General features: G+C 42.1%; 1 protein-coding gene and 1 long non-coding RNA gene across 4 annotated transcripts; one reads left to right on the plus strand and one right to left on the minus strand.

Moving 5' to 3' along the window:
• Positions 1–5,512: 5,512 nt before the first annotated feature.
• LOC115569281 (uncharacterized) lies at positions 5,513–7,124 on the plus strand. The gene is made up of 3 exons (XR_003981529.1): positions 5,513–5,782; positions 6,093–6,355; positions 7,065–7,124. It is a non-coding gene; the product is annotated as an uncharacterized LOC115569281 (long non-coding RNA).
• Positions 7,125–8,120: 996 nt separating this feature from the next.
• On the minus strand, positions 8,121–12,640 carry LOC115569104 (zinc finger BED domain-containing protein 4-like). 3 transcript variants are annotated; one of them, XM_030397033.1, is made up of 2 exons: positions 10,151–11,787; positions 8,121–8,164 (listed from the first exon to the last, which is right to left on the minus strand). In XM_030397033.1, the coding sequence occupies exons 1-2, from the start codon at positions 10,916–10,918 to the stop codon at positions 8,135–8,137; spliced, it is 798 nt and encodes a 265-aa protein (XP_030252893.1). In that variant the 5' UTR covers positions 10,919–11,787; the 3' UTR covers positions 8,121–8,134. The 3 variants fall into 3 exon arrangements, 2 of the variants coding, with proteins under 2 accessions (XP_030252893.1, XP_030252892.1); XR_003981484.1 differs by lacking the exon at positions 10,151–11,787 and adding an exon at positions 12,303–12,640 and having other exon boundaries at positions 8,145–8,164; XM_030397032.1 differs by lacking the exon at positions 8,121–8,164 and adding an exon at positions 9,207–9,733.
• Positions 12,641–13,049: the final 409 nt, after the last annotated feature.

The raw sequence follows: 13,049 nt of genomic DNA on the forward strand, positions 1-13,049 counted from the left end.
CACACCTGATTTGGATCAGGTGTGTTCTTGCTTGGTTGGAATGAAAACCTGCAGCCACACGGCCCTTTACAGGATCAGTTTGACACCACTGCTTTAAACAGATCACAGCCTGATCTGAATCTGTTCATCTTGGTCCATTTATGTACATCAAGTAAAACGAGTCTATAACATCTCCACAGCCACAATACAATATAAGATATAAGCCAACCTCTGAACGTCTAATGTTTGAAAGTAAAAGGCATCAAGTTGAGCATTACCAACGTATTTTAACTGATATTTTGAGGTTTTAAGGTAGTTTAACATATCTGGCGTTTGACGCTCAAATTAGTAAAAAATGAGTATAAACCCAGTACTTACATTTAAATATGAGATCTGCGCCACTTGAGGTCGCCATTATTTGTTTCTTTCTTTTCTTTGGGTGCACAATGAATCTTGGGCAATTTGTAGCCGTGAAGGATAGTAGCGGTGTGTCCTCCAGGAACAGGCAAAAGAAGGAGGCATTTTTGGGGAGCATTTGGAGGACACTTTTAATTGGGACAAGCTTTGCGCGGCTTAGTGACGTAATTGCACTTCAAATACGCACTCCGAAGGATGCTGCCCCCGAATTGAGACACAGCCACTGTGTTGTCACAAACAGGATGTTTTCTCCCTGCAGGTGGCCTCCGATAAGCTGATGTGTCGTCTGCAGGTGACCTCCGATCGGCGGATGTGTCATCTGCAGCTCATCGTACAGCTCAGTGCTTTAAGGAGGCAGCAGTACTGACTGGAGGTGAAGTCCATGACATGAAGACCTGTAGGTGTGTCCTTCTTGTTCAGGGTGTAATCCAGGGTGGTGCTTGTGGTGGGGTGGGTGTATTTGTACCAGCTGCATTGCAGAGTGAAGGCCCTCCCCTTCCTGTTTGGCGGTACAAAGGATGAAAGAGTGAGTCGGGTGGTGGGCGGCTCCAGGTGACCACAGCAACCTAATGTGTCTCTGTATAGAGCCCATTATGGGGGTGGGGGCATAATCTGATCCTGAGAGCGTCCACACAATGGAGCCGGTCTGAAGGTGGCACCAGCTCCAACAGCAGCGCTCATAATAATAACACAGATGGCTCCAGTTACATATCTGACTGAAAGAGGGGCTCTCTTCCCCCAACACCTCCTTCACCTCCATCACCTCCCCCAACACCTCCACCTTTATTCTCTTGTCACATGACCAGTCAGAGCAATTCAGAACTGACCTGGTGACAGTAAACTACACAGTTCAACCTGTGTTGGCCACATGCAGGGTTGAGTTGGCCAATCCTGTCACCTGTTGGTGACATAAACACTATTTATCCTCACATTGATTCACTCACACACACACAGATCATCATCATCATCATTATCGCCATCATCATCATAATAATCATCATCATCATCATCATCATCATCATCATTGTCACTACTTGGCGTTTGGTATTGGTGATTGATTTTTTTTGTCTTGATTGAGTTCATTAAACAGGGATGCACAGTGTATGGTGAAGGTGGGGGCAGGGCTGAGTTGGCCAATCCCTGTAAAGAGAGGCATAAAACAGGGTTGTCCCATCTCAGGCCAGCTGCACAGCTTAGCCATCGAACCCTTGCTGTGCAGGTTGAGAGATCGACTCAGTGGTCTCTCACTGACCGGCACTTTCAAGAACGATTGTGATTTTCCTACACTTTCTGCCTATGCAGGCGATGTAAATATATCTGTCTCCAACCGGGTGATGTTCAGGGTTTGAAGGACACCGTGTCCCTCATGTCAGCGAAAGCCCCATCAGCAGAGGTCGCAGGGCTGAGGCAGGAGCTACGATCCACTGAGTGGCTCATTGAGGATCTTCTCCAGCGGCAAACAGAGCTGTGTTTCCAGCTGACACGTCTCGAGAGTCACAAAAGACTCCCTCTTCCCCTCTACAACCCATTTGGTATCGGCAGGGATGTTATCCCACTCTCTAGCTTCTTCTCTCTTCTGGCTGAGCTTCCCCCAGAGTCAGTCCTCTCTCCTATTCCACCTCCTGCTCGCGCTGCGGACTTTGTCCGTCCTTCCATCAGAAGCACTCCACTCGTTTCACCTCGTCCTCATTCCACCATCCACACTGTGATAGTGCACTCCGGCACCAATGACGACATGTCCAGACAATCCAGCAAGCTGCACTATGAACTTGAGTCTTTGACCTCCACAGTTGAAAGCCTGGGGAGGAGGTGTGTCCTGTCTGGTCCCACTCTTACTGTGACCAAGAGCTCGAACGCTTTATCCGTCTTTTCAATCTGCACCTGTGGATGCAAAGTTTCAGTGCTGCAACTGGACTTGGTTTTATTATTAGTCGTTTTGACTCCTTTTGGGCCAGATGGGACCTTTTTAAATATAATGGGTTGTTTTAGCCTGAATTGATTGTCTCCCCAGCAGGACCCTGCCCAGACAGTGCGGTGCTAGTTTTATCAAGTCACTTAGTCCTGTTGTTAGGGTTCCTGTTAGGATCACTGAAAGGCAGTGTGCACTACCAACATCCACTCAAAGTCCACACAGAAACAACCTCACAGTTAAAACCACTTCTGTAATCACTGCTTTTAAATCACAGATTCTTGGATTAATCCTGATGAATGTGCCCCTCTCATTGAGTCTTTCCCCCCAGATTATTTATTTTTCCAACAACCAAGAATGACAGTAATACACAGAAATTATTTTAACTGTTCTCAAGTTCCGTTTGTGCGGAGAGTCTTTGCTAATTTTTTAAAGAATAAATTGCCTATTTTATGTGTTTTAATTTACCAACCCCCTAAACTAATTTCTGGTTTTATTCAGGAATTATCAGACCTTTTATCAGTCATCTTGTTACAATATGACAGAGTTCTCATTCTTGGAGACTTTAATATCCATGTCTATTGCCCTTTTTCACCCCTGATTTTATTAAACTTTTAGATTTTAGTTGACCTTGACCTGACCTTGCCCATGATTTCTATGTGGATGAGGTGAACATGGTTGATTTCACTTGTCAGTGGTTTTAATAGCTCTTGCACAAATATATTAGACGCTATAGCTCCAGTCAGACTTAAAATGCTGAAACCTCATTCTCTAGCATGGCTGAACAAAGAACTGGGGATTTTAAAGAGACAATGCAGGATGGCAGAGAGGAAATGGAAAAAAGATCAACTCAGTGTCTCCCTTGCTTCTTTAAAAGAGCTAATGTTCACTTATCAATGTACAATCAGAGAAGCAAGAAACAACTATAAGTTAATTGCCAAACAGTGTCATAATCCCAGAATTCTTTTTAAAACTGTAATTTCTGTGGTTGGCCCCCCTCCTACCCAGCCAGTTGAACCCTCCCAAGACAAATGTGAAGAATTTCTTAATCACTTTTTTAACAAAATACTGGAGATTCAGCAGCATTTTAGAGATATGGTAGTTGACTCCTGCCAACTCTCAACGTTAACCGACTTCTCTCTAACCAAATCTCTATGTCTGTCAGGTCAAGTTAAAAGGGGCAAACTATGGATATAGGAGGTGGACCCAAACGCAGTTACTCAGACAGAAGGCAAGATCAGGGAGAAACAAAAAGCGAGCTTTATTCTCAAAGCTGATCGATGCAAAAACAAAAGGGAGCAAGACCAAAAACTAGGCAAAAGGGACAAAAGCAAAGTAGCAACCAAGACAGCTAAACAAAGTGCAAACAAAAGGACAAAGTAAAAATCAAAAGCAAAGTTCAAATCAAAAAGGCAAAAATGCAAGAATCAAAATCCAAAGAACACATACCACGGGGAGACTGGGAACAGAAGGAACTCTGGGAGGACATAGACAGGAGCAGGAACAGGAACATGAACATGAACAGAGGCTGACACAGATAGTGGCAATGAATGGAAGAAGACAAGAGGGAAAGCAGAGACTTAAAACACAGACACTAACGATGAGACAAGGAACAGGTGAGGAGGGAGGAGGCCAGGTGTGGTAACGAGGGGGAGGAGCACAGAGGAGAAAACATGGAGGGAACAATACAACAGACAGAGGGTGACAGAGGGAAGAACATAGGAGACACTTAAAGGACACAGAGGGGCATGGAAAATCAAAACACAAGACACAACAAGACACGATACAAAGACATTTAAGTCAACTACAAGAATCCACAAGACAAAACCAGACACAAGAACATGACACAAGGAACATGAATCTAGGGTCATGACGATGTCTACCCTGTAACGTACTATTGAACTTTCAAAATCACCCAGAGGAAACAAAAATTGGAAAAGAGAGCTCAGTAGTGTCTCATTCATTTCTCCTAGACAACTATGAGATCTATGTGAGACCAAAGTGAGGCTGTGGCTGATTTCTCCTGTTTCTCAATTTTTTCTCCTGAGAAACAGGTGCAGAAAATCTCAACTTGGGCTCCCTGTAAGTTTCAAAGGAGATTTCATCAAGCTCTCAATGAAGTTTCAGAATGTCTCCCCAGTGCTGGAAAGGAGCAAGGTTTAAGCGGTAAAGTCTCAAGTCTCACCTATTGCTCCTAAGGAGTTTTAGGAAAAACAAATGAGAAATGTTTGTGACCAAAAAAGACTACAACGAGACTGAAATGAGAACTCTCATTGAGGTCCTTTATGGCTTTGGAGCTTTGAGCAGTAAAATTTTCCTCTGGGAATCCACATGCCTTTCACACTGCATTCCTACTTGGTTTTTATTTCAGATGGTTGGTCCAGACATCTTAGCCATTACCAACTGCTCTTTGTCTACTGGTACTTTCCCCTCCAATTTTAAACATGCCACTGTTTACCCTCTTTTAAAAAACCCTCTCGAGATCCCTCTCTAGAGAGGTCAAGTAATTTTAGGTCACCAATCTCAAAGCTGATTTTAGAAAAAATCGTCTCCACTCAACTGATATCTTTTACGAACGACAATCATATTTTCGAAAAAAATTCAATCTGGTTTCCGCTCCCTTCACAGCACTGAGACTGCACTGGTCAAGGTCACCAATGACTTACTGCTTGTAGCCGACACAGGCCTGTATTCAATATTTATTCTCCTTGACCTCAGCTCGGGTTTTGACACAGTGGACCATAATGTCTTAATCAGCTGTCTGAAGAATTATGTTGGTATCAATGAAGTGGCTCTGGATTGGTTCATCTCCTATCTGTTCAACAGGTCATTCTCTGTAATGCTTGGAGAAGCCTCCACTTCTTGTGCTCCTCTCTATTGTGGGGTCACTCAAGGGTTTATTTTGGGTCCCCTCCTACTCACTATTTACATGCTACCCCTGGGGCAAATCATGCATAGACACAACATTGATTTCCATTGCTATGCAGATGATACGCAGTTGTGTGTCCCACTATGATATTTCTTGTATTATGTCATGCCTTGCTGAGATCAAAAAATGGAAATGTTCTGCAGTTAAATGACTCCAATTCAGACATTGTTATAATGATCCCCTCTGACCCCAGCACTAGCAGCATTAACAATCTCTCCTCTAGTCTGGTCACCTTATTTATCAATGTTTGAAAAGAGGCCCACAATCTTAATGTAATTTTTGACTCAGAATTATCTTTTGATGCTGAGGTGACTAAGTGGTGCAGTCCTGCTTTGCCCAACTGAGAAAGCTAACCAAGATCAGGTCATTCTTGTCCCCTGCAGACTTGGAGCTACATGCTTTATTTCCTCCAGACTGGACAACTGCAACACGCTTTATTCTGGTATCAGCAGGCGAAACACCCCCTGCTGAATGATGGTCAGACTCTCTTTCACTGATGATCCAAAGTGTTTATTGAAGGACCGTTGTACACTTGAGCTACGAAAAAGGTATAAAAAATAGATGTAAATATCTTCCTTCATGACCTTATTATCATAAATTCACACAAAATATAATCAAAATATAATCATCACTTCACTGTTACATTAACAGAAAAATCATATTTTAAACTGTTTTAACTTAAATGACAACCTCTATTGGAGAGCTGTAAGTAATGTTTTTAACTTATAATTAAACTTTTAACCTGGACATTTGTATTAAAAATGAAATTTAACTTTATATATTAAAGCCACTACAAACCACACACAATGTGTTTCTTTTATATTAAAGGTCCCATATTATGCTCATTTCTGCTTCTAGACATGGTCCCTTGGTTCTAAATGGAATGTTAGTAACATGCTTTGGTCGAAAAAAGCTGAAGGATTGAGCACAGCAAGGTTCTTGAAACACCAGAGCTACTGGCTACTGCGTGCGCCGCCCTTGGTGCTACCCACCACTTCCTGCCTGCTGAAGATGTGTGGACGGCATCGTGTGACAATGGCAACGGCTGAGTTTGTGGGGGTAATGGCTGCCGGACAACAGACTGTGGTCCGACCCAGAACAACAAGAGGCTCCAGAAGAAAGTAAGCAGCCAAGAATGAACATTGATGTTTCTCAGTGGTTAGTAGTTAACTTTGTTACCTCGACATTATGTTACTGCAGACAAACGAAAGTTTCACGGGCTTACTGGCCATCTGCCCCACTTTGTTACTGATAACAGCCCCCTTCTCCTGCCTCCACTGTTTACATCATAAAGCTTAGCCAAACCTTGGCTGGTGTTTACTGCTGTTCAGTTACAGTAACGCGGATGCAATTTAGCAATAGCAGTTACAAGAGAAAAGCGTAGCCCCATACTATTATTTACCTTTATGTAGCCAGGTAAGTTGATTGAGAACCTGCTCTTATTTGCAGTGACAACCTGTAATTAGCTACTGCCAGCAATTTTCAATAACTGTAGTTTTCAGTAAGCCACAGTTGCCTCCCATCACCTCTCTACCTGCAGAATTGTTTTTTAACCAGTTACAACGGTTTATAAACTTCAAATATATTACCAAAGAAACAAGCGACGTGATTAGTGATCATAGTTTCCAATTAATTGTAAAAATTCTGCATGAAAAACAGGTGTTCCTGTGGCAATTGTGAACAAATGCCTACAGAACCTGAGAATATCTGCTGTATGGAAATACCACAATGAAGTGTGAACACTGGGCAAACAAGGTTGTCATTTTGCAGTCTCTCTTTTCTCTAATCTATTGTCACTCTACGTCATAACCTTTCATCAACTATTTCTAGGTTACATGAAGACTACAGCAGCATCCTGAGCCACCATCATGCATGGTGGACCCTCCTGGCCTGTAACGTGTCTGCCTGAATGTATCTGCACTGCAGAATGCACTGAACATTTATGGGACAGACTATGGACCTTTACGTCTGAGGGGAATAGTGCAGTCAGCTTTTAGTCACATAAATACTATTCATTTATCGCAAAAGTGTCAAGATAAAAAGTACATAACTGGTTCTTCTATCTTACATTGCTTATAGTTTATTATCTTTTACTTATTAACATGAAAATTACATATCAAACAATGAAAACACAGAACATTAGGAAAGATGTTTTATTGTAAGAAACATTTGTAAACATGTGTTGACATGAATGAAATACTAACAACAAGAAGAAAATAAATATCTGAAGTGAAACAGTTTGACTTTATATATTAACTTCAATATCAATATGAAAATAATAACAAAGAAAGTATCTAGTTTCCATGGGTGTAAACATTCAGTGCTGACTTTATATTGAATTGTGTTCAGCCAATACAGCCTACAGAAGCTTTGTAAGCTGGTGCTGGGGCTCTCTGGGGTGGAGAGTGAGAGTTGCGTGGTCCGAGAGGTCTTCAGGGATTATGAGTTTCAGCACCTCGTTCACATATGGGGCAGGGTCCTGGAAAACCATCTCCAACAGTGCATCACCGCAGTCTGCAGTGCAATAAACAAATGTATGTTTACAGGAAAACTGCAGTAGAACCAAAAAGCCTTGTGCTGTACTGTTGTGAAGTTTTCTTATTTCTCCTAATTACTTCTTATTTATACATTCTCCTTATTATTTATTTTAAAAACCATCTTAAAAGAATTCAGATTTTAAGAGTTTGTGTTTGTTTTCAACCTTTTGTGTGATGTCTGTGTGTCCATGTTTATTTTAATTTGAGAGGTTCAAATAAAAGATTGTAAAACTTACGCAATGTCGTCTCTGTCTTCACGGGTTTGGCTCTGCACTCTCCCTTCCTTCCTTCCTCGACTTTGGAAAGCTCAGTTTGAAAAGAGGATCTCCTGATGATGTGGTAGCTTGTCCTCTGTCAGCATTCTCATTGTAATGCAGTGCAGCCAGGTAGAGTCTTGAACAGTAAAAAGACAATAAAACATGAAAACAATTGTGAGAAATGGGCAAATGTTCTCAACAAGTAATCACAGTTCAATTATCCTGCACAGCATTTCCAGATATGGATAGGATAACACATGACAGCACTGTTACAGTAGAATTCAAGCACTAAAGGCTGCAACGCGTTACGTAACTCTAATCTGACCACTTTTTTTCAGTAACGAGTAATCTAATGCGTTAATATTTCCAAACCAGTTATCAGATTAAAGTTATTTATTCGAGTCACTGTGCGTTACAATTATTATTGTCATTTTCCTTAGTACAAATATATATTTTTGCTTTCTTCTTGCTTCTTGCGGAGTGATGTCACGTGTGTCTCAAGTCACGTTTTAACCATGAGGATAATTCACTTGTACACCACGCAGCAACACAAAAATGGAGGGAGGAGAGAGATGCACGTTTTCTAGCTTGAGATATAGTCATAATTTTGAGTTATCAAAAACAAAAAGCACAAATGCTTGATCAAGGGCCCGACCGAGGATAGCGGCAGGGTCGGGGTCAGGCTCGGGCTCGGGCAGAGAATCTAAACTCTATGTAGCAGTCAACAGTAAGGATGTAACGATACACTCAACTCCCTATTCGATACGGTTCACAATGCGATTTTCTCACAATTTTTTTTTTTTGTATCAAAATGAGCTACAGACAAAATATGACCAAATAAAATAATCTTTTATTCTTAGGGAAAAAATCTTAGAGGTGCTTTCTTTACAGAAACTCTGTAAAACAGTTTGTGTCCTCTTATAAAAAGTGCAACTTAAATGGTTATCTTAAACAACAAAATACATGAAAAATATATCCTTTCTTCTCACAAGTAAACAATCTCACAAGTTAACTGGTGTAAACTGGTGTAATTCAGTATCTAGACCAAAAAAAGAGGTCCTTTCTTTACAGAAACACTGTTAAACACTGTTTTTGTGTCTTATAAAAAAAGTGCAACTGAAGCAGTTATTCACTTAAATAACAAAGAATAACTGGATTTTTTTTTTTTTAATCCCACATCAAAATAATAACATCAAAACATAACATCTCTTCAAATAAACTAAGACTGGCTTGTGTAGCTTAAAACTTTCAGGTTTCTCTTGAGGAAATTCAACATGTCAATATTCTCAGGCCGAAGCTGAGATCTCTGTGAGGTTACAACATCCCCTGTGGTCGAAAAGACCCTTTCACTAGGGACAGAGGTGGCTGGTGTGGTGAGGTAAGCCTTTGCTAGAGGTGAAAGCAGTGGGTAAAACTTACTGTTCTCCTTCCACCATTTGAGTGGGCAGCTTGTGAGGGAAATAGACATTTCACTTCTGTACCTGACAATTTCTGTCTCAATCCCACACATGTGATCGGTCTGTGCTGCCCCTACACTTTCTGTGAAAGTCCCTTCCAGGAGATCTTCCAATGCAGTCTTCTTGAGAGGTGGTTGTTGAAGGTCTGCATCCACCATGTCTGCCTGGTCAGCAGGCAGCTCTGCAGCATGTGTAGAGGCACCGGTGTCTGTTACACCCTCATTAGTTTCCTCCACAGGGGAATTGGTCTGTAAACAGCAAGACAAGAACTTAGTAATATATATATATATTATATTACTCATATGCGCAATTATTAAAAAATAATATACATATATATATATATATATATATATATATATATATATATACATATATATATATATATATATATACATATATATGTTTAATAATGATATAAAGGCAAATAATTGTGCAGGAGAGGAAAACAATCCCAAAGGGCTTATATAAAATCCTCCCCTCCAATACAAAATCACTAAAACAGATCAACCAATAGAAGGGGGAAAAGAGACAAGGAAAAAATACAGGAAAAACGAGACAACAACAAGGACAAAGATCAGTATGAAAATAAGTATGAAACACAGACCTGGCCTTAGCGCAAAAGCAACACTAGTACAACTATTAGTAATTGAAAGTAAAATAAGTACCTGGTTGTGCATCTGCACAGCTTTCTCCTTCACCCTCTGGAACACATCCTGGCGCTGATCTTCGGTAAGATGAGGTAGAGAGCGGAATCTGGGGTCTAGCGCAGTGCAGTCCAGCAGATGTTTGTCCCCAGGCCCAGTGTATCTGTCTGATAAATTGTTGAAGATAGCTTTCTTCATCATGCTCACCATGGTGGAGTCCTCCTCCACAGGCAACATGCTCTGCTCAATCGTGTGCTTTAAGGGCACAATTAGAGACACTGTTGGGTTTTGTTCATCACTTAGCACGGTGGTGACTGTCTTCAAAGGTGTGAGAAGTTTCATGATGTCCTCGGCATCACGGATGTCCAAGTTGTCCAGTGTGTCGACTTCTCGGGCGTTACGACGGACTTCTGGGCTAAGCAGAGCAGCAGCCACAACCGGTTGCAGGTCGAGATATCGTTCCATCATGTCCAGGCTGCTATTCCAGCGTGTGGTAACGTCCACAATTAGCTTGTGCTCACTGATGTCCGGGCAGAGCAGTAGTTTTTGCTTCGCAGCCAACACAGCAGTGGCTGTCGGGCTCCTGTGGAAGAAGTTCACAATCCGCCGGATCCGTCCCAGCAAGCGCGCAACGCACGGTACACTCAAACAGCCTGGGTGGCTAAATTTAAAGTGTGGGCGAAACACTTGATGTGCGGTGCCAGCCCGGCTTCCCTCACTGCCACATCCATGTTTCTCGCATTGTCGGTGACAACAGCGATACCTTGTTGTTGCCTTTCCAGCTGCCATTCCGCCACCGCCTCCTTTAGCACTTCAGCTATGTTAGCCCCAGTATGTGACTCCAAAAGAGGTCGCGTCTGAAGCACAAAGCCAGCCAACTCCCACTCGGCATTGATCACATGAGCAGTTATAGTGATATAACTTTGCGTGGCTCTAGATGTCCACCCGTCGGTTGTGATAGACACAGTATCAGCCCTCCCCTATCATCAGAACCTCAACTACATGAGCTCTTACCTCCTGGTAGAGTTTTGGCACTACCACCTGGCTGAAGTGCTGTCGTAACGGGATGCGGTATCTTGGCTCCAGCGTGTTCATCAACAGCCGAAAGCCCTAATTTTCAACAACGGAAAATGGCCTCAAATCTTTTCCAATAAAATAACCAATTGTCCTAGTAATTTCTTGTGCTCTTGTGTTGTTATGGGGGAGAGGAGATGCAAAGCCTCTCGTCAGGGTGGTTTGCCCCTTCGGCAATTTTCGCTCAGGAGGTGGCGTAACGTTACTTTGCTTCTCACTGTGGTGGCGGCTAATATGCTGCTGCATGTTGCTCGTGTTGCCGGTATATGTAAGCGGTCTCTTGCAATATTTACATGCTGTTTTGGTTTTGTCTGTCCATTTCTCACCGGTTGTATTTGTGTATATGGGGTATCCAAAATGCCGCCACACAGGTGATTTAAAACCACTCGGTGCATCCTCTATTTCAAATTTGTTGCCTATACCGTCGCCATGTCTTCCCTCGTTCTGTGCCCCATACCTACGTAGTGACGTAAGTCACGTGACTTGATTCGCGATTAATTTTTTCTGTCAACCGGTGCGAATCGTCACGTATTTGTACCAATTTTTAATCGTGTCACGATGCATCGTTACATCCCTAGTCAACAGTACACTCATTTTGCCCCGGCCTATGCCAACATATTCCAGTTTAGAAAACATTTTCAAATGCATTATTTTAACAAAATCCTGAAAACTTAGACCTGGCAGAGGGTGTGTATATGTACTGCTTGACCGACCGCGTCTCTGGATTTGCATGTGGAGACCGTGTTGATCACGAACTAGAAGCTCGTGGTTAGCATTAGCTTGGAAGCTCGCGATTAGCGTTATCTGGTACTATGTGACACTGCTTGGTTGGTTCGTGTAAAATCGCTAAATAAACACAGCCAAATACTTGTACATGCAGACATTTCCTTAGGACACGCATAACATAATGTGCAAGATCAGAAACGTACTACACACAATGATTCTGCTGTAACGTTGCACTCACTTGTGTGGTCAGAGAAGCTAATGTTAGCGGTTAGCCGCTAACCTTACCTCGTTCTTAATGGTAAAACACACAGTACATCACTCAAGAGTTCACCCTTATCTACAGAAACACACAGCAAATTATTTGTATACTTACATGTCCCTCATCTGCAGGTATTCCACGCAAAGTTAGAAAAAGTCTCCCGACTACTCCTGCCTTGTACTGATCGAGGTTGGAGAAACAGTCAGTCTGGAGGTGGTTAGCACACACGAACAGTTTTTGCTAACTGTAGCTGGACGTTGCCTTAAAAAATTAATAAATCCATGCTGCTCTTCTGTCCTCTGCGGCTGGGACACGATGGAGTGTTGTGTGCTCTCTTTACAGCCAAAAACAGAGCACTTTGCGTAGGGCTCCGACATGGTACTTTCATAACATAATGGCGGATCTCCGAGAAGGTAATGCTGTAGCTGCGGTAAAACTGTAGTGTGGTAGACATATTCAAATGACCGGCCGATGACGTCGGCAGCCGCAGCCGAATTTGACTTGTGTATCTGGACACTGCAGGCAAGACACCTTCAGAAATCTGTATCTCACTCAAAAAAGCACGGATAGTCTTTTTTCAAAGTTTTCGAGGCGTGTGGCAGCACCATAGACCCAAAATAATACCCCAAATACCAGAAAAAGTCAGTTTTTCATAATATGGGACATTTAACAAACATACAAATGAAATAACCAGCCTCATCTCCATTCCTCTGTACCGACAGGACTAATGCTGATTAGTGTTCCTGCTAGCTTAAACATGCTATATCAAAACTGTTTAAAACTGTATAAGTTACGATCTGAATTAAACATGTTATGAAGCAACAACAAATGACAACAAACAACAAACCTTGTACCCTTTAT

The sequence above is a fragment of the Sparus aurata genome, chromosome 18 (assembly GCF_900880675.1).
Source record: "Sparus aurata chromosome 18, fSpaAur1.1, whole genome shotgun sequence".
In the NCBI taxonomy this organism is placed as follows: domain Eukaryota; kingdom Metazoa; phylum Chordata; class Actinopteri; order Spariformes; family Sparidae; genus Sparus; species Sparus aurata.

Bases quoted from the DNA above. Each gene is read 5' to 3' on its own strand.
- LOC115569104 (XM_030397032.1), bottom strand. From the start codon at position 10,918: ATGGCAGCTGGAAAGGCAACAACAAGGTATCGCTGTTGTCACCGACAA. The intron at 9,734-10,150 runs GTACTTATTTTA...TGCTGTTTACAG, and splicing joins CTGTGCAGATGCACAACCAG to ACCAATTCCCCTGTGGAGGA.